Source organism: Juglans microcarpa x Juglans regia, chromosome 6S (assembly GCF_004785595.1).
Source record: "Juglans microcarpa x Juglans regia isolate MS1-56 chromosome 6S, Jm3101_v1.0, whole genome shotgun sequence".
NCBI lineage: Eukaryota > Viridiplantae > Streptophyta > Magnoliopsida > Fagales > Juglandaceae > Juglans > Juglans microcarpa x Juglans regia.
In genome coordinates this window covers 21377009-21395450 of record NC_054605.1, presented here as the reverse complement: position 1 = coordinate 21395450, position 18442 = coordinate 21377009, and the positions used below count along the sequence as shown (strand labels likewise).

Here is an 18442-nt window from a genome sequence, read left to right as displayed (position 1 = left end):
TTAAGATCATGTGGCAATTAATGAACTTGGAGATCAGTTTAACATTCAGCACAAGTAATATTGTGTACCTGAAATTTCCTGATTGATGTAAAAAATGGATAGTTTCGTGACCGCAGAACTAGGATATATATATATAATAATGACCAAGCATGCTTGATTTGTTGAAGCAAGATAGTTTTGTTGAGCCTCTGTTTGAGTACTCAAAACAAGATCATCTTAAATCATATTTTTTAAAAGTGATCACAGATCCCGTAAAAGTAAATATATAACTAACATAGCCTTATATATAATACGTTAAATCTATTTTATAATAAAAATAATTTTATTGTAAAATAGTCTTACAATCTAACGTACGGCCACGTCATCCAACTCATCATGTCATTTTGTTTGTTTATTTTTGTGGGATCTATTTATGATTAAAACTAGCATTTCTTTTATTGAAATTGAGTCACTTAAAATACGCCACATCAATGTATTATTAGATATAATAAAATCTAAAATGAATAATAGTATTATTCAATTAATTTATTTGATGTATATTCAAAATTAATTAACTGCATGTAGAGACTGCGAGCAGTATTGAATATTGGACACTGCATGCATGTTAAGTTAAATATTGAACTCATCTTTCAATTATATACCATTCTAATATATGGGAGCTCCATCCAACAGTGAATTAATTAATGCTTCTTTGCGTATCAAAACTCAAAAGGAGTTTAGGCTTGTTTGGTTTCTAAACTCATCTCAATTCATCATTATAATTTTTTTAAATTTTAATATAAAATATAATAAATAATTTAATTTTTTAAATCTCAAAATAATAATAATATTAAAAAATAATATTTTATCAACTCAGCTCAACGTCCAAATGCACTTTCCCATTTTTCATGCATGCATGCACGGCTGATCGCTTGCCGACCCCGGCCATGAATGCTTGCATAAATTAGCGATTAGCTTGCCGACAACGCATGCATACGATTCTGATGATCAATCAATGGAATGCCAGAAAAAGGAGAGAGCACATGATGGACTTAATAATATAGATGGAGATTCTCATCATGATACTAACGACTCTCCTACCTGCGTCAATTAATGGTGGCGTAATATCCACTCTTCAAAACATTATAAAACCCTCTTGAGATCATATTCCAAACTGCACCCAACGCTACTATACTTTTATCGATCTTAATTAGTTTTTCAATCCACCAGTACTCTTTCGCTGTTAAGTTTCCTCCCTACTTCTTTTGTTGTTTTTTTTGTTTTCGATGTCATTTTTCAACTAGATCAAACCTTCTATATATATATATATATATATATATAGCTCGTAACAGCTTGCGTTGGATTTTCGTTTTTTTTTTTTTTTTCCCGAGAATAGAGTCTATAATTTTTCAAAATTTATGAACACTAGTACACCAAGGGAAAAGAAAATCTAAGTGAAAAGAAAGGCAACAATGGAATTTGAGAAGAAACAAATCGGTCTAGGGACTGAATCGAATTCAGTTAAACTTAAATATGTGAAGCTTAGTTACCACTACTTGATCTCCAACGCCATGTATCTTTGTCTTGTGCCGCTGATCATTATAGCTTCGGCTCATCTTTCCGGCGAAGACTTCATCCATTTGTTCAGCCACCTTTATAAGCTCAATCTCATCTCAGTTACAATATGCACCGCGCTTACGGTTTTCCTTGCATCCCTTTACTTTGCACGTCGTCCTAGACCAGTTTACTTGATGAATTTTGCATGTTACAAGCCCGACCCATCGCTAATGTGCAGCGAAGAAACTTTCATGAAAAGGTCTGAGCTTACTGGGAGTTTCTCGGACGAAAGTTTAGCGTTTCAAAAAAAAATTCTGGAGAGGTCAGGGTACGGCGAGAAGACACATGTATCGAAATCACTGTTGGAAGTCCCAATGAACATGAGTGTGGAGGCAGCAAGAAATGAGGCAGAGATGGTGATGTTTGGAGCGATCGACGAATTGTTGGCGAAAACTGGGGTGAATTGTAAGGATATAGGGATTCTTGTTGTGAATTGCAGCGTCTTCAATCCAACGCCGTCGTTGTCATCCATGGTTGTGAACCGGTACAAGCTCAGAGGGAACATTCTGAGCTACAACCTTGGTGGAATGGGCTGCAGTGCTGGCCTCATTTCCATAGACCTGGCTAAACGCTTGTTACAGGTTGGGATACCTTTTTTATATCTTCAGTATTCATGCCTAGCTAGTACAATGAAAATGATCAACTTAAGAAGAAAGTGATCAAACTCACCGATGAAAAGACGAGAATATTTTTTCAGTGAATTTTATTTTATTTTTTTGCTTGTATACATGAGGAGTTACACTTCGGCCTAGAATTGCTGGTATAATATTGAGTGCACCCCTTAATTTGCTGCATGCATGATCGTGTTTTTTTTCTATCTGTGTTACAGGTACAGCCCAACTCTTATGCGCTTGTAGTGAGCATGGAAAGCATGACTCTCAACTGGTATGGTGGTAATAACCGTTCAATGCTCATTACAAATTGCCTCTTCCGTCTGGGTGCAGCTGCGATCCTCTTATCAAACTCATTATCTGATCGTCATCGTTCAAAGTACCAGCTCGTTCACACTTTACGAACACACAAAGGTGCAGATGATAAAAGTTACAACTGTGTCTTTCAAAAAGAAGACATGGAGAAAAGACTTGGCATCGCACTCTCCAAAGACCTTTTGACGGTGGCTGGTGAAGCCCTTAAAGCCAACATCGTAACTTTGGGGCCTTTGGTCCTTCCTATGTCTGAACAAATCCTATTTTTGACAAATTTTGTAGCGAGAAAGGTGTTCAAAATGAGGATAAAGAATTTTGTTCCTGACTTTAGGTTGGCTTTAGAGCATTTTTGCATACATGCTGGTGGGAGGGCCGTGCTAGATGAGTTAGAGAAGAACCTTGGATTGACTCAGTGGCATATGGAGCCCTCAAGGATGACTCTTTATAGATTTGGGAACACCTCTAGCAGCTCTTTGTGGTATGAACTGGCTTATTGTGAGGCTAAAGGGAGGATCAAGAAAGGGGATCGAGCTTGGCAAATAGCTTTTGGATCAGGATTCAAGTGTAACAGTGCCGTGTGGCGAGCTTTGCGCACCATTGATCCGACAAAGGAAAAGAACAATCCTTGGATGGAAGAGATTGATGAATTTCCTGTTCATGTGCCTTAAGGGAGCTGGCCGGCATCCATTAATTCTGAATGAGACCACTTCCTGGGAATAATTAGAACAATATTAATATAAGATGCATATGTCGTACTATGTGTGAATTGTCTGTCCTAGCTGCTTCGGGACCTCGATCTCCTGCTGAAAGCGTGTCTTTATCTATCGAACTATTTAAATAAATGCAGGCAAGTGTTAGTGCTTGGGAGTACCATGTACAATATTTAATAGATCAATCATATCAGAATATTAGTACTGCTCTTTATTATTATTTTTTTTTATGAAAAACTTAAAGAAAAATTTATAAAAAATTTATTTATTCACGTGTCAAACTGAAAATTATAAAATTTAAATTTCAAAATTTGAATTAAAAAAAAATAACAAGATGAGTCTTGTAAGTTAAAATATAAGTAAAATTTATAAGTATATATATCACTACTCATTTTTTATTTATTATACACCCGGTGCTTCAAATAAAGATGAGGTCCAAATTAAGGACTACACCAAATTAAGATGATGATTGAAATCATATACGTACGTGAATCCATATTTTATAATTAAGTGCGCTGCTTTATAATCTTAAGGTTGTGTTTGGTTATTGAACCGAATTCAAACGAATCATTGACAGGACTTATTTTTTCAACTTTTCATAAAAAAAGTTAAACTCATCTCAACCTAGCTATTTCGTACATTTTAACTTAAAATGTTACACACATCTCAATCTAAAAAATTAAACTCATCTCAATAAGACATACAAAATAGTATTACTATTCACAACTCAATTCATCTAAAGATCCAAATGTAGCCTAAGCCTTTTTTACTACGAACATGTTCATGATTGATCTATAATTAATATTTTTTATTTTCATATAATAATAATAATAATAAATAATATTATTATTCTTTCTAACCTAAGAAAATTAAATGTTATTTTTACAACCTTAAAATAATGAGTAATACTAGATACAATCATAAGTTGTATAAGGACCGAACACTTCTTTTAAAAAAAAGTGAAGTCTACTATTAAAAATTATTTTTTCATATGATCTCCTATTTACTCATTTTTTTTAAAATGAATACGTGGCATTTACGTACTCCATGATAGCAATCTAATTAGGCCCCGTTTGATTTCACAGATAGTCTCAATCCATTTCATTTCAACACTCAAAATTTCAAACATTATTTAAACACAAACACTTTTTAATTTCAAATTTTAAAATTATTAACTTTTTCATATAATCATGATCTAATCATTACAACTTTCTCAAACTTCTAAATAAAATACAAAAAATAATTCAACTTTTGCATATCTAAAAATAAAAATATTATAAAAATATTTTAACTTTATAATATTTTATTCAACTTTTTCTCTCTCATTTTCCAAAATCTCACATAACATCTTAACTCAAATTATTTTACTACTATTTATAAATTATCTCACTATTATTCACATATTTTTTATCTCATTTCATCACATCTCATTATCTATGCAACTAAACGAGGCCTTTTAGTGCTATTATTACGTTCGTGCATGCATAATTAATTAATGCCTTCCCTAATTCGTGTTGCATGTTGAAGATTCGTGTTAGCTTAATTAAGGATCACACACACACACATATGTATGGGCTTTGCTACACATATCATCCTATACTATACATTATACATATTTTAATTTTTTTGTTTTATTACTTTTAAATTAATTGAATTCTTCTACTCATCATCTTTACACTACATACTTGCTAAAAAAAAAAATACGTATAAAATAATAACAACAATAATAATTGTGCTCTGATAATTTCGATCAGAAACGAACGACAATAAAAATAATGCCCCGCGCGTCGTGGCATTAATTTCCTCGAGACGGAGAATATATGAATATTACACACACATATATATATATATATAATATATATATATATATATAGAAGCTAAGTAAAGCTAAAATTAAGGCTTTTCCTTCGTCCAAGCATGAATTAATAAATCCGGCCAATTAGAAAGGGATCGAGATCGATCAGATAAAAATAAAACTACCAAAACCAAGGTAATTAATTACTTGCATGCAAGTTAAAACATATATACGACGAAGAAGAAATAACTAAGACATAGTGATATATAACTGATCAATAAAGGTTAAAAATTAACTTGCCTGCATGCTTTTAGCTATATATATATATAGCTAGCAACTACTTTACATGAGCTTGAAAGTTAGATGTATGATCTGTGACTTCAGTATCATGATCCGTATTCTAAACGAACGAAGTCGTTAATGAGGGCAACATTCGAGCTGATCAGATTAATTATAGCATACTTCTTCTAATTAAGCACTACAACATAATTGGTTTTTAATGATGGTTAGGAAATTGTGACAGTCCCCCAAACCGTCACTAAAAGCATTTTCTGTGACGGTTTCTGGAAACTGTTACTAAAGACATAAGAGTTTTATTTATTTTTTATTTTTTAATTTTTTTAACATTCGAACAGAGAGCAAATTTACATTTGAGTGTCACATATACGTTTGAACATTGTGGCTACTTACGTGCGAACGTGAAATGTTTTGGTGCCAACGTTCGCACGTTAGTTAGTAACGTTAGAACGTTAATCGTAAATTTAAATTAAATATGACTCTAATTTAAAAATTGTGTGATTTTTATAGTGCATAATTTGTGAACAAGTCTAAAAAATTGTAATATATATTTATATACACACAATTTTTAAAATATAATTATATATTTATATATACATATATAAATATATATTATGTTTATATATATTTGAAATGTAGTGATTTAGTATTAAAGTTGAAGAATCTAACATTAAAAAAGATTGAGAATTGAAATTAAAAAATAATAGATATATTAAATAATATTGTTCCTTACATATATTAAAAGTAAAATATAAAATATGATAGAATTTCGTAAACAATACTTAGACGAACGCGTTGTTCACGAAATTCGTACTCCATATCTCTTTAGTCAAGCTCAACCTTCTCGTTGAGGATACCTGTGTGATGGGCTATCTCGGCGACAGACTCAACCATTGCAACTTGTATGGTCTAAGGTATTTCAAGGTAGGTAAACTTAATTTCTCAACTAAAGTAGTACTAGTCAAGTTAATACAACTCATCTCATCAATAATCATACTACATATCTTGTTGTTGATGTGGCATCTAGTATGAAAAATATTCTCTTTCTGCTGCTATGTATCATCCATCCTAATTTGTGTATTGAGAGCATGCTGTCAACAAGAGACTCACCATACTCTTCATTCTTACAGTTATGTTCAATACTAGGCTCATGCCTCCTTCTATCTCTCATATTTTGTATATTTCTAATCACTGCATCTTGTTGATCCATCATATCCCTCACTTCACCCAACACCAAGTTCAACCGCTCAAACTGTTGTTGCATAGCTTGTCACACAAATGATGAGTTATCTGCTATCTCCTTTGGTGATGAGTCACTCCTATGAGACATCGTAATGTGCTGCACAAAAAGAATGTTAGTGGAAAACCTCACACACTCCCTTACATGTTTATACTCGAATAATGGCACTCCACTCGTATTTCACTCTTAATTGATTTTTTCTTGATAATAGTCTCACACTCTCTTGCATTTTACCTCAATAGTTTTCCCGCTCAAGTTCTTTAAGAACTAGTTGAACTAAATCAAGAAAATACAACATTGTATTATTTCAACCAGCAATAGGTTCAAGAAACAATAACAAGAAATAAGGAATGAATAAAATGACACGAGACTCAAGGAATTTATACGAGTGAAAGAGTAACTATAAACCAAGATACCAACTAGAAATATGCATTCAGCCCTTGTGATGATAAAACTCAATCAACAAATGTATTTCTTTTTCTTTGTTGTAACTATGTAGCAACATTTGAATATGCTACCTTTTCTTTTCTTCTTCTTTTTTTTTTTTTTTTCTTTTCTTTTCCTTTCTTTTCTTTTCTTTTTGTTTCTTTTCTTTTCTCTAATTCAATCACAAACAGTAATATTTAATTGTGAAAAGCAAACAATTGAATTCAAGCACACGCAAATTGACAATCAAGTAGAAGAAAGACAATTAAACGACATTTCAAGCAATTGACAAACTTAGAGAAGCAAGAAATCCTAGAATTTTGAAATTCTAAGTGATGCAAATTTCAGCCAAACCAAAAACTATAAGAATTTCAATAGCCTACTTTTTATTTTTTTTTCAACCCTAGAACAATGAAGCCCTAGAATTAAATTTAAGGATGCAAGAATTAAAAGATAGAATTAGACCTGATTGGAAACCTTTCTCTAAATACCAAATGATATGAACTCGTGGGAATGGAATCTCTTGAACCCACAATTAATTTGAAAACTCATCTAAGAAAGTCAAAATCAGGTCAATTGATGGATAACCTAGACCCGTTGAGAACTCGTTTCAAGAACTTAGATTATATTAAAACCTAGACCTGTTGAAGAACCTGTCTCAAGAACCTAGATTACAAGGAGGAACGTCACAAAAGTTATGATTTATATTTGATAAGTTCAAAAGTTCAATCAAGAACAATAGGAGTAAAACTCAACTCTCAATGAAAAAATTTATCAAATTTCATAAACTTCTTAACATGAGGCTACAAAGAGTATTTAAACTAAAACATAATTAAAATCCTAACCAAAATAAAGCCCTTTGTTCCAAAACTACCCCTGGATGGATAATGCCGCGGAGACAGTGCTGTGGCTACAGTACCGCAGCTATAGTAACTCGTCTACAGTACTTCTTTAAACCCTAATTCCTAAAAAGTAACTTTCCAAATAAGCCATTGGCCAAAATACAAGGCCTTCTCAAAAATCTCAATTCATAAGAAATAAGATATATATGGGTCAAGCATTCTCAAACCCAATTATTCTAGACTAATTCATATAACTAATAAAATAAACCCCTTTAATTAAATAAATAAGTCCAAGGCCTTCAATCACATAATCCTAATAATAGTCCTAATTTATATTACACTCTTCTATAACTTGTATCACATGGATGATCATTGGATCTCCTTCTCTCAAGCCTATCTTGAATATTCGACTCTTGCTAGACTCGTCTCAAATGTATTGCACCAATGCTTGCATTGCTTCCTTGATCTTCTTAACTCATGATCTTGTAATTGGCCCATCTGGAACTTGCAAATGATTTTTAAGACTAGACTCACCTTGGTTCTATCATGATCCATTTGTATTGGCTTTTCAAGCTATCCAAGTCTATTACTTCATTGATCCAATGAAAATCACTGATGAAGATAGTGGAGAGATAATTTGGTGAGTCGTATAAAAATTTTTCCCTCGAAATGTATATGAAGCAGGAACGAGTGCAGATTAGGAGAATAGTAGAGATGAAGATGACACTCCGATTGTAGAGGCCACCACGAAGATGTGAGGGTATTAACTTGTTTGTAGACCTCAGTGCACTCGTGTTGCTCCCCTTGTGTAAAGATGACGTCCCATCCGTCCATCTCGACCCATCCATATTAAATGATCATTCAATTCAAGTAAGTGAAGAAGATGAAGAAGAAGAAGAAGAGTCAGAAAAGAAGAGGAATCAGAATTCGAGGAGGAGGTGGATAAGGAGGACGAAGAAGAGGTTGATGACGATGACGAATATGTTATTAAGGGAGATTCTGAAATAAGCATGAAAAATACATATGAAGATAGAGAATAAAAGTACTACATATTTTATTCATATAGGTGACTATAAAGTATTATATCTTTCATAATTTCTTCTAATTGATTTTTTTGATATAATTAATCATTTTCAAGAATGCCGCCAAAACGACAATGAAGAAATGTACCTCATCCGCCAAGTCTGAATCCCAAACCCATCGAGAACTCCCCACCCAAGGAATATGCTTCTAAAAATCAAGTTAACAGGCAAGAAAACAACAGCCAGTCGACACCTACGAATAAGAAAATTTCGTTGATAATTAATTATATAATTAATATTTTTGTCTCAATAACTATATAACGATAATTATACTATTATCATATTGTTGATGCATCCGCTCGTCGCAGTCGTGACTATACACGTGGCATCTATCTTAAGAAAAATAGAAGGCACAGAAAACTCAAGATCACCATTCCTGATAATTCCACTGGAGGAGTGGATAATAGTACAACAACGCTTTCCTCCTATATTGGTACAGTAGTTTGAACTTATGCTCCATTTTATGTGCACTCATGACGAGATGTTCTGAATGAAATTAAGGAGTACATTTGAAGTCGTGTGCTCATGAGTTTACTTTGAGAGTACATTTTTTTCACCTAAATTAGTATATCATATTTTTTGACCTAATTCACTTATTAGGATGAATTCGACCTCGATTTTGGCCATAGCGAAGATTTGAGAACTATGAATGAATCGATGGCTACACTATTCCGATGTCACAAAAGATGATGTCATGACCACTTCAAGAAGTTTGAGACTTTGGAAGAGGTTGTGCAGTCCCCTTTTCCAGTAGATGAAGTTAGATTATTGAAGAAAGTGTTGTGATCTTTTTGCATCTCCAGATTATCAGGTATTCAACATTTATATCCTTTAATTATTTACATTTATATTCGTTCTATATATTAATATGTATATATATTACAATAACATTCTTAATTAATTTTGTAGCACTTAAGTTCTACAAATGCACATAATAGATCCGCTCTGACTGTCTACCATCATGCCGGTTCAAGGTCATTCCACTGTTTTGCTGAAAAAATGATAATTTGAAAATGATAGAATTCATTTATTTTTCTTATATTCTTTTATTTAAATACTAACATTATCTTTTTAAAATTGTTAATGTTGCTTTGTTAGAAACGTAATGATTCTGAAAACTTTTTCCTTATTCATGTCTATGTTGCTACTCATATTAATGAGCATAATGAGTGAATGGATCTTGCCGCTGCAAATAATTATGTAAGCAGTGTTAATTTTGTTAAATAAATTATGCAACATGTGAATAAATTATTTTTTATTTGTATTTCTTTTAATATGTTACTTATTATATGTTTTCTTTCAAATTGCAAGAAAAAATAATGGAGATGCAGTTAGCTTCTGGGGAATCCTCTCCTAGTGACATAAACATATTCACGTAAGTACTCAGGCCGCAGTCTAGTATAACAAGAGGTTTGGGACGATCTTTCAAGCATAGATGTTCGTCCTCCCCAACCTCATCGACTTCACAAATTAATAATCCTACCAAAAATTTCGAAGTTGCACGGCGTGAGAATGAGTATATGAGATCGAGACAGCAAGAGTTAGAGTCTCCTTTAGAGCGACAGTCTCATTTAGAGACACGTTTGCAAGACCAATAGAGAGACCAGGAGGAAAGAATACGCAGTGAAGTCTAAGAGCAAGTACAACGGGAGATAATGGTGCAAATGTAGTATGTTATGTCGTTGCAACAGAATCGCAGTGGGCGAGGAAAGAAAAAAAATGAATTTTATCAATTTTATCAGTGTATATAACTAATTTTAATATCTAATTTTAAAACTTTATGAGACATTGTTAGTTGTTAATTGATGGTGTGTATATGATACAATTGATATGCTTTTTAATTTTATGAAATTAGTATTTATGATATGTACGTTCGAACGTAATTATACAAAATTATATAATAATGTTCGAACGTAGGACTCAACATTTGAACGTACTCACCCTCAAACAAACAAAATGTTCGAATGTTTAAACAATTAACATTCGAACAAACCTCTGAACGTTATACCCATTACGTTTGAACATTGGTCCGTTAACGTTTGAACAGAAATTCGATCGTTTATTGCAGTTGACGTTCGGACGCATAAACGTTCAAATATAAATATGATACATTGGACTATAATCAACAAACGCCAACTTTTGTCATTCGAAAGCTAATTGGTCGGGTTGATGTTTGAACGTTCAATTGGTGTCTGAACGTAACTTTTTATGACAGATCTCAACCGTCACAAAAAAAGGAACGTTTGAACATTACACCAAATGGAACACCTCCAACCGTCACTAAAAATATAGTGACGGTTCAACAGTAAACCGTCACCAATTGTTTTCTGTGATACACATTAGGTGACAGTCATGGTGACGGTTTCAAACTGTCATCAAATATCTTTAGTGACGTTTTGATTTTTTTTCGTGACGGTTTCCTATGTCACACAAGACAAATTGTGCTGTAGTGAAGATATGATCTTTAGTACTCCGGCTCTTATCATGCCAACTTACACATGTAGTATTTTGTAAGTACCTGTGATCAATTGCATGCATGGGAAGTTTTCTGAGGGATATATAATGATCTATGAGAAATTGTATTCCTTGTTTTAGGCTAATATAAACATTAATGAATGAATGAATGATCTAAACATATATATATATATATATAGCTAATTTGGATTGTATGGAACAACAACTTTTATATAATCCTCATGCAGTACGCCATGCTACTACGTACGTGCGTACGTACTTTTAGATAAAACATCGGGCATAAATATACGTACGTACGTGCCATCCACAGGCATGCAAGACCAATATGTTTGATTTAATCAAGCCTAATCGATCGATCACCCGGCCTTTATGTTTAATTACAAGAATGTGTATGAATTTTTCACCTATCGACCTTCTCGAGATCATATTCAGCAAAGACAACATAACAACTAAAGTAATTAGTACGTGCCGGCTAATTGGTTGATATTACTCAACACGTACGTACAACCACCCGAATATATATAAACCGAACGTATGTACCTGCATTTATTAGTTCTCAACAACACCATCTGAGCAGATACTGGCTGTGGCTTTAATAATATTACAGCATACAATGAAAGAATTTCGGAAGGAGTGCAACGTATTGCCATTTTGAAAGAAGGGGATTTATGGCGGTCGACAGAGATCTCAGATCAGAACTCAGAACGAGTACTGCAAACGTATTGCCATTTTCAAAAGGACTACTTGATGGGTAATCAGTAATGGACGATTACGATCGACAGATCATGAGATAGCTAGAACTAATAGTTTCCGATTGTAGTGACGGTATTTTAGTTCAGAACTAATTTATGGTTCTCGATCTGCATGCATTTATTTTTGTGCCCGGAAATGGTACGTATGCCGACTGCATTCTGGGCAACATTGGTTTTGCTACATGAAATTTCCATCGCGTCTCCTTGCAATTCAATGCTAGCTAGTTCATCTGAGTACGTGAGGAAGTAAATTAAATTGAGTCGTTACACGTACAGGCCGTTTGGGTGGAACTAGTATGAAAGTGTCTTTAAAGTTGTTATGGAGATGCGAAAGTTGTCTGCATTCATCAAAAGGTGTGTGAGATGCGAAAGTTGTCTGCATTCATCACATGGTTTGGCTGGCAGTTCAGGGACGGAGTAAATAGATACTCTGTACGTAGGAGATGGTGACATTGATGATATGCAGGAGGAGCTAGTAGGCGTTAAATGAGTTATTCTGTCTAGAAGCGCCTAACTTATTTGGTAACTAAATTCCTCTCAACTCATTTTAATTCATTATTATAATTTTTTTAAATCTCAATATAAAATATAATAAATAATTCAACTTTTTCAAATTTTATAATAATAATAACAGTAAAAAATAATATTCTAATAATATTTTATCATCTCAACTCAACTCAACTCAGTTTAACATCCAAACGCAACGTAAATCACATTTTTAAGCGTCGTTTGTACAGTAAATTTAGATTGGATCAGAGTTGTTAGTCAATAAAATATTATTTTTATTTTTAATTTAAAAAGTTGAATTGTTTATTATATTTTGTATAGAAATTTAAAAAAATTATTATAATAAAATGAGATGAAACACTTCTTGTATCTAAATGGAACCTTATTTTATCATCTCATACCATACACCAACTAACATATGATTTGTCATTCTATTTAAACATGCATATTTATACATCAATTGTATGTGTTTAAATAGAAAGATAAAAATGATAAATCACATATTTGTATACTGGATAAGGAATGATAAGTAGAATTTTTCATTTTATTGACATGTCAAGACTTAGGGCTTGTTTGGAAGATGTGATTTCATCTCATCTCATTTCTTTCTCAAATATCATTCAAATACAAATATTTTTTAATTTCAAATCCTTAACTTTTTCATCTAATAGTCACAATTTTTCTAAACTTCTGAATAAAATATAAAAAATAATCCAATTTTTTCAAATATCAAAACAAAAAATATATTAAAAAAATTATATTCTAACAATATTTTAACTTTATAATATTTTTATTCAAATATTTCTCTCTCATTTTCTAAAATCTCATAAAACATCATCATAACTTAAATATTTTTATTATTATTCACAAATTATTTCACTATTATTAACAAATTTATCATTTCATCTCATTTCTCAAATATTTCCTAAATTTATAAGGAATTTTAATTTTAAATTTCTCATATAACAAATCAAGTTTTATCTTACCAATAAAACGAAGAGTGTTTTCTACACGGACTTCTAAATAAATTTTTTATGTTAAATAGAAACTATAAATATCTATGCTGACAAGGAATGGGTGAAAATAAAATACAGCTCTGCACAAATTATTTTAACTAAAAGGGTACTAGACGTTTTTCTTTCCTCAAATGGATCACATGATTATATTAAATATTGTCTATGAGCCATGTAAATACCAACATTTAATATATTGGAATACGAGTTCAAACTATAAAAAAGATTTAAAATATTATAAAATTATTGTACGACTAATATTGGGATGTGTTTCCTTAAGGCCTCATGGGTACCATCATGGATTGGGAATTTATTGGGCTTCCTATTGTTAGCAAGTCTTAAGTCTTCTTAATGGGACCGAATAATTATCTTAATCAGTTACTATTAACTATTCTATATCTCATAATATTTTATTAAAATAAATTATCAGATATGAGATGTATGGATGAATATAGTGACTAAAAGATAGCAAAATCCATTCATATTTTCATCTCAATTTTTAAGGCAAACTTTTGACCTTCCGAGGGTAATCTAAATCAAACTCCACTAATTTTTAGTAAAATAATAATAGTAATAAACAAAGAAGAAAAATAGTTAGAACATGAGTATTACTATTTCTAAGGTCTCTATATTACATATTATTCACATGATATAATTTAATTTATAAAATTAATTAAATTTTAAAATTTATCTTTTAAATTAAATTATGTCATGAATGTAGATATATGGTATAGGTATTAAAAATATAATACAAATAATTAAATCTATATCTTTTTATCTGTTTAAGTTTTTGAAATAAGTGATGATTTTACATGATATCAAAATATAGAGATTGAGTTTGAATTTTGATTTTATACTCTATTTCATTTGATTAAATATTTTACATGTTAAATAACTTATAGAATAAAATTTAGCCTACACGTAAAAGGATATTATTAAAATATAATATAAATAATTAATTTACGTCTCTCATTAATTTAAACTTTTGAGAAAACGAATGATTTCACAATTCCCGTGCAATCGGGGAAGGTAAGAATTCAAAAAGCTGCTACTAATATTAATACAAGGAACGTCGATTCCTCCCCCAGTACTTAAGTCATCAGTAGCGTCCCTTCTTCATCTTTGTCTACGAAAGTTCAAAAAGTTTGAGTTCTCGTTCAAAAATGGCGTACCCGAGGAAGCTGCAAGACCTACTAGAAAACGAATCAAATTCAATAGAACATAGGTACTTGAAGCTTGGTTGTCACTATTTGATCTCTAACGTCGCTGTATATCTCATCCTTGTGCCTCTCACCATATCTTTGACTCATCTTTCTGGCCGATATTACGTCCATTTCGTCAACAACCTTGAGCTCAGTTTGGTGTTAGTAGTTCCATGCAGCATCCTAATTACAGGTATCCTTGCAACCATTTACTTGATGAGGCGTCCAACACAAGTTTACTTGTTCGATTTTGCTTGTTACAAGCCAGAGCCAACACTGATGTGCAGCAATGAAACTTTTATGAAAAGTTCTGAGCTTACTGGGAGTTTCTCGGAAGAAAGTTTGGCATTTCAAAAGAAGATTCTGGAGAGGTCAGGGTATGGGAAGAAGACATATGCATCGAAATCACTGTTGGAAGTGCCAATGAACAGGAATGTGGAGGCGGCAAGAAATGAGGCAGAGATGGTGATGTTTGGAGCGATCGACGAGTTGTTGGTGAAAACTGGGGTGAATTGTAAGGATATAGGGATTCTTGTAGTGAATTGCAGCGTCTTCAATCCAACTCCGTCATTGGCAGCCATGGTTATTAATCGGTACAAGCTTCGAGGGGGCATTTCGAGTTATAATCTTGGTGGGATGGGTTGCAGTGCTGGACTACTTTCTGTGGATCTTGCCAAACGCTTGTTACAGGTTTGTAATATATATATATATCCATGATGACAAAACCCTGATAAAGTGATCCTAAAAATTTCATTGATCATGACATGATTTCTTGAAAAATGATGAAAATTAAGCACATTTGTAAAAGGGTTCTTAATAATTTTGACAAAATCTCTGTTTTTTCTCATGCTTAATTGTTAATTATTTTTATGAAATAAGATACCCATGGGGTAAAATCACTACTCATCCTAAAAGTAGTTTAAAGAGATAAGTTAAATTAAATTATTTGTATTATATATGCACACTTTTCACAAGATATACGAAATAGTCCATATCATTTTCTGGAAATCTAATTTAATTATTTGGTTATTTCATTGATTGAAAGTTCATGGCAATAGGCTTAATTTGTTGATAAAATTCAATTAATTAGATGTTTTTTAACCCCTTAAATGGCTATATATAATGTATGTAATATAAGGTTTATAAATAGATTTTCTCTGTACGTATCATGTAACATGCGCAGGTGCGGCACGAGTCGTATGCGCTTGTGGTGAGCATGGAAAGCATGACTCTGAATTGGTATGGTGGCAATAACCGCTCAATGCTCATCACAAACTGTCTTTTCCGCATGGGTGCTGCTGCTATCCTCTTATCAAGTCGCTCATCCGATCGTTGCCGCTCAAAGTACCAACTCCTTCATACTTTGCGTACACACAAGGGTTCCAACCATAATTCTTACAACTGTATTTTCCAAACAGAAGACGACACCAAAACAGTTGGCATTGTCCTCTCCAAAGACCTAGTGTCTGTCGCCGGTGATGCTCTTAAAGCCAACATTACAGATTTGGGGCACTTGGTCCTTCCATTGTCGGAAAAACTCCGGTTTTTGGCAAATGTAGTTGGAAGAAATATTTTTAAGGTGAAGATAAAACGATATGTTCCAGATTTCAAGTTGGCTTTTGAGCACTTTTGCATACATGCAGGAGGGAAAGCTGTGCTCGATGAGCTAGAGAGGAGCCTGAAGCTCAGTCAATGGAATATGGAGCCCTCGAGGATGACTCTGTATAGATTTGGGAACACTTCTAGTAGTTCTTTGTGGTACGAACTTGCTTATTGTGAGGCTAAGGGGAGGATCAAGAAAGGCGATCGTGCATGGCAGATTGCATTTGGATCAGGATTTAAGTGCAACAGCGCTGTGTGGCGTGCATTGCGAACTATTGATCCCACAAAGGAGAAGATCAACAACCCTTGGATGGATGAGATTGATGAGTTCCCTGTTCATGTGCCTGAAGACGTACCTTGCACCTCTATAAGTTAGTACAATCTTTACCTTTCATCACATTCAACAAAAATAAAAAAATGTGTGCTTCTCTCTTATCGATGAAACCAAGATGAAAAAATATCATATTAATTTCTATGTTATCATACGATGTTATATATGTTAAGTAATATTTATAAAGTCACGACATTTTGTAATAGAATGAAAATAATTTATGTTCAAAATTTCAGAATGGCTAAAACTTCCCAAATAAATGTTCAGTCTTAGGGACTCACGTAAATTATGTGTATATTATAAGAGTAATTCTACGTACAATTGTAAAGTGCGTAAACGCTGCATAATCGCTTTGAAAAATAGTAGGGTCTACTATTAAAAAATTACGAATAACTGTAAAGTGTATAAACGCTGCGTAATCGCTTTGAAAAATAATAGAGTCTACTATTAAAAAATTAATTTTTTTCATGTGATTCTCATATTTTATTTATTTTTTTAAAAACAATTACATAGCGATTATATAATTCACGATTATAAATATATTTTCTCGTATTATGGCCACTACTCTTATAATTACTAATTAGCGTTTTTTATTTTGTCATGGCCCATGGGGCTCTAATTACTTCTTAGTATTGTTTGATATCCCACATACCCGAAAGCCCAAAGCTTGCTTTTGAAACAGTGTATTAAGGGATGGGGCTGACTTCCATGCATGCAGCCCAACCATGGTCCACTACTTCTGCTCATGCAAATTATAAATAATAATAAATAAATAAAACCACGAGTTCCCCTTCAATTTTTGTTGGCCTTCCGAGGGTAAGTTTGGATACAGTGAATATCTCCATATATAAATAGTAATAAAATAATATGAGTTAAGATATTTTACTAAATTTTAAGAAATGAGAAAAAAAAAATTGAATAAAAATATTATAAAATTAGAAAATTATTTGAATATAAGATTTTATTTTTATTTTGAAATTTGAAAAAATTGTAATATTTTTTGTGTGTTTTGTTTAGAAGTTTAGAAAAGTTGTATTGAATTTTGTATTTAGATAATGATTAAATAACAATTAAATAAAAAAATTAAAGATTCGAAATTGAAAAATATTTTATATTTAAGTGATATTTCAAAATGAAATTATGAAAAAATTTAAAAATAATTGAGACTATCTAAATGTCCAACCAAGAGTATTTTTCCCCCTCCCAAAGCTGAGAGCTGCCATGATTATCGAAAGAAGACATAAAAGAGGTTTGCGTGAATAATGTGCTTAATTAATTACTCATGGTATGATATATACACGTGGTTTATAATTAACACAGACATCGACAAGTACTACATTAACACGATCGGGCTAGCATTTGTCCTTCTATAGCCGACCTATCTGACTCTCAAGTGGTGCGTCAAATTGTTCACTGCATGTATATATAATACGCGTACGCCTTCGTTTATTCGCAAGCACTTCCTCTAAAGGATAGGCCCAGGCCATGAGAGTCGGAAAGGCCGGTTAAAAGGGCAATTCGAACCTTGTAATTTTGCAAGTGATGATCGAGGGGCTGGGAGAAATTATATAAGTAAAATTTTATATATCATATTATCATTTAATTATGTAAAATATGACATATTTATTACTATTAAATGATAAATA

At 32.4% G+C, this 18442-nt stretch overlaps 2 protein-coding genes across 2 annotated transcripts; both read left to right on the top strand.

The window, feature by feature from the left end:
* Nucleotides 1-1209: 1209 nt before the first annotated feature.
* On the top strand, nucleotides 1210-3446 carry LOC121236420 (3-ketoacyl-CoA synthase 2-like). The gene is made up of 2 exons (XM_041132844.1): nucleotides 1210-2177; nucleotides 2426-3446. The coding sequence occupies exons 1-2, from the start codon at nucleotides 1452-1454 to the stop codon at nucleotides 3188-3190; spliced, it is 1491 nt and encodes a 496-aa protein (XP_040988778.1). The 5' UTR covers nucleotides 1210-1451; the 3' UTR covers nucleotides 3191-3446.
* Nucleotides 3447-14724: 11278 nt separating this feature from the next.
* LOC121237956 (3-ketoacyl-CoA synthase 2-like) lies at nucleotides 14725-16948 on the top strand. Its single transcript, XM_041134892.1, has 2 exons — nucleotides 14725-15553; nucleotides 16047-16948. Exons 1-2 carry the CDS (start codon nucleotides 14825-14827, stop codon nucleotides 16839-16841), a joined length of 1524 nt encoding a protein of 507 aa, XP_040990826.1. The 5' UTR covers nucleotides 14725-14824; the 3' UTR covers nucleotides 16842-16948.
* Nucleotides 16949-18442: the final 1494 nt, after the last annotated feature.

Coding starts and splice junctions, on each gene's coding strand:
- LOC121236420 (XM_041132844.1), top strand. CDS start 1,452: ATGGAATTTGAGAAGAAACAAATCGGTCTAGGGACTGAATCGAATTCA. Junction 2,178..2,425: donor TGGCTAAACGCTTGTTACAG/GTTGGGATACCT, acceptor TCTGTGTTACAG/GTACAGCCCAACTCTTATGC.
- LOC121237956 (XM_041134892.1), top strand. CDS start 14,825: ATGGCGTACCCGAGGAAGCTGCAAGACCTACTAGAAAACGAATCAAAT. Junction 15,554..16,046: donor TTGCCAAACGCTTGTTACAG/GTTTGTAATATA, acceptor TAACATGCGCAG/GTGCGGCACGAGTCGTATGC.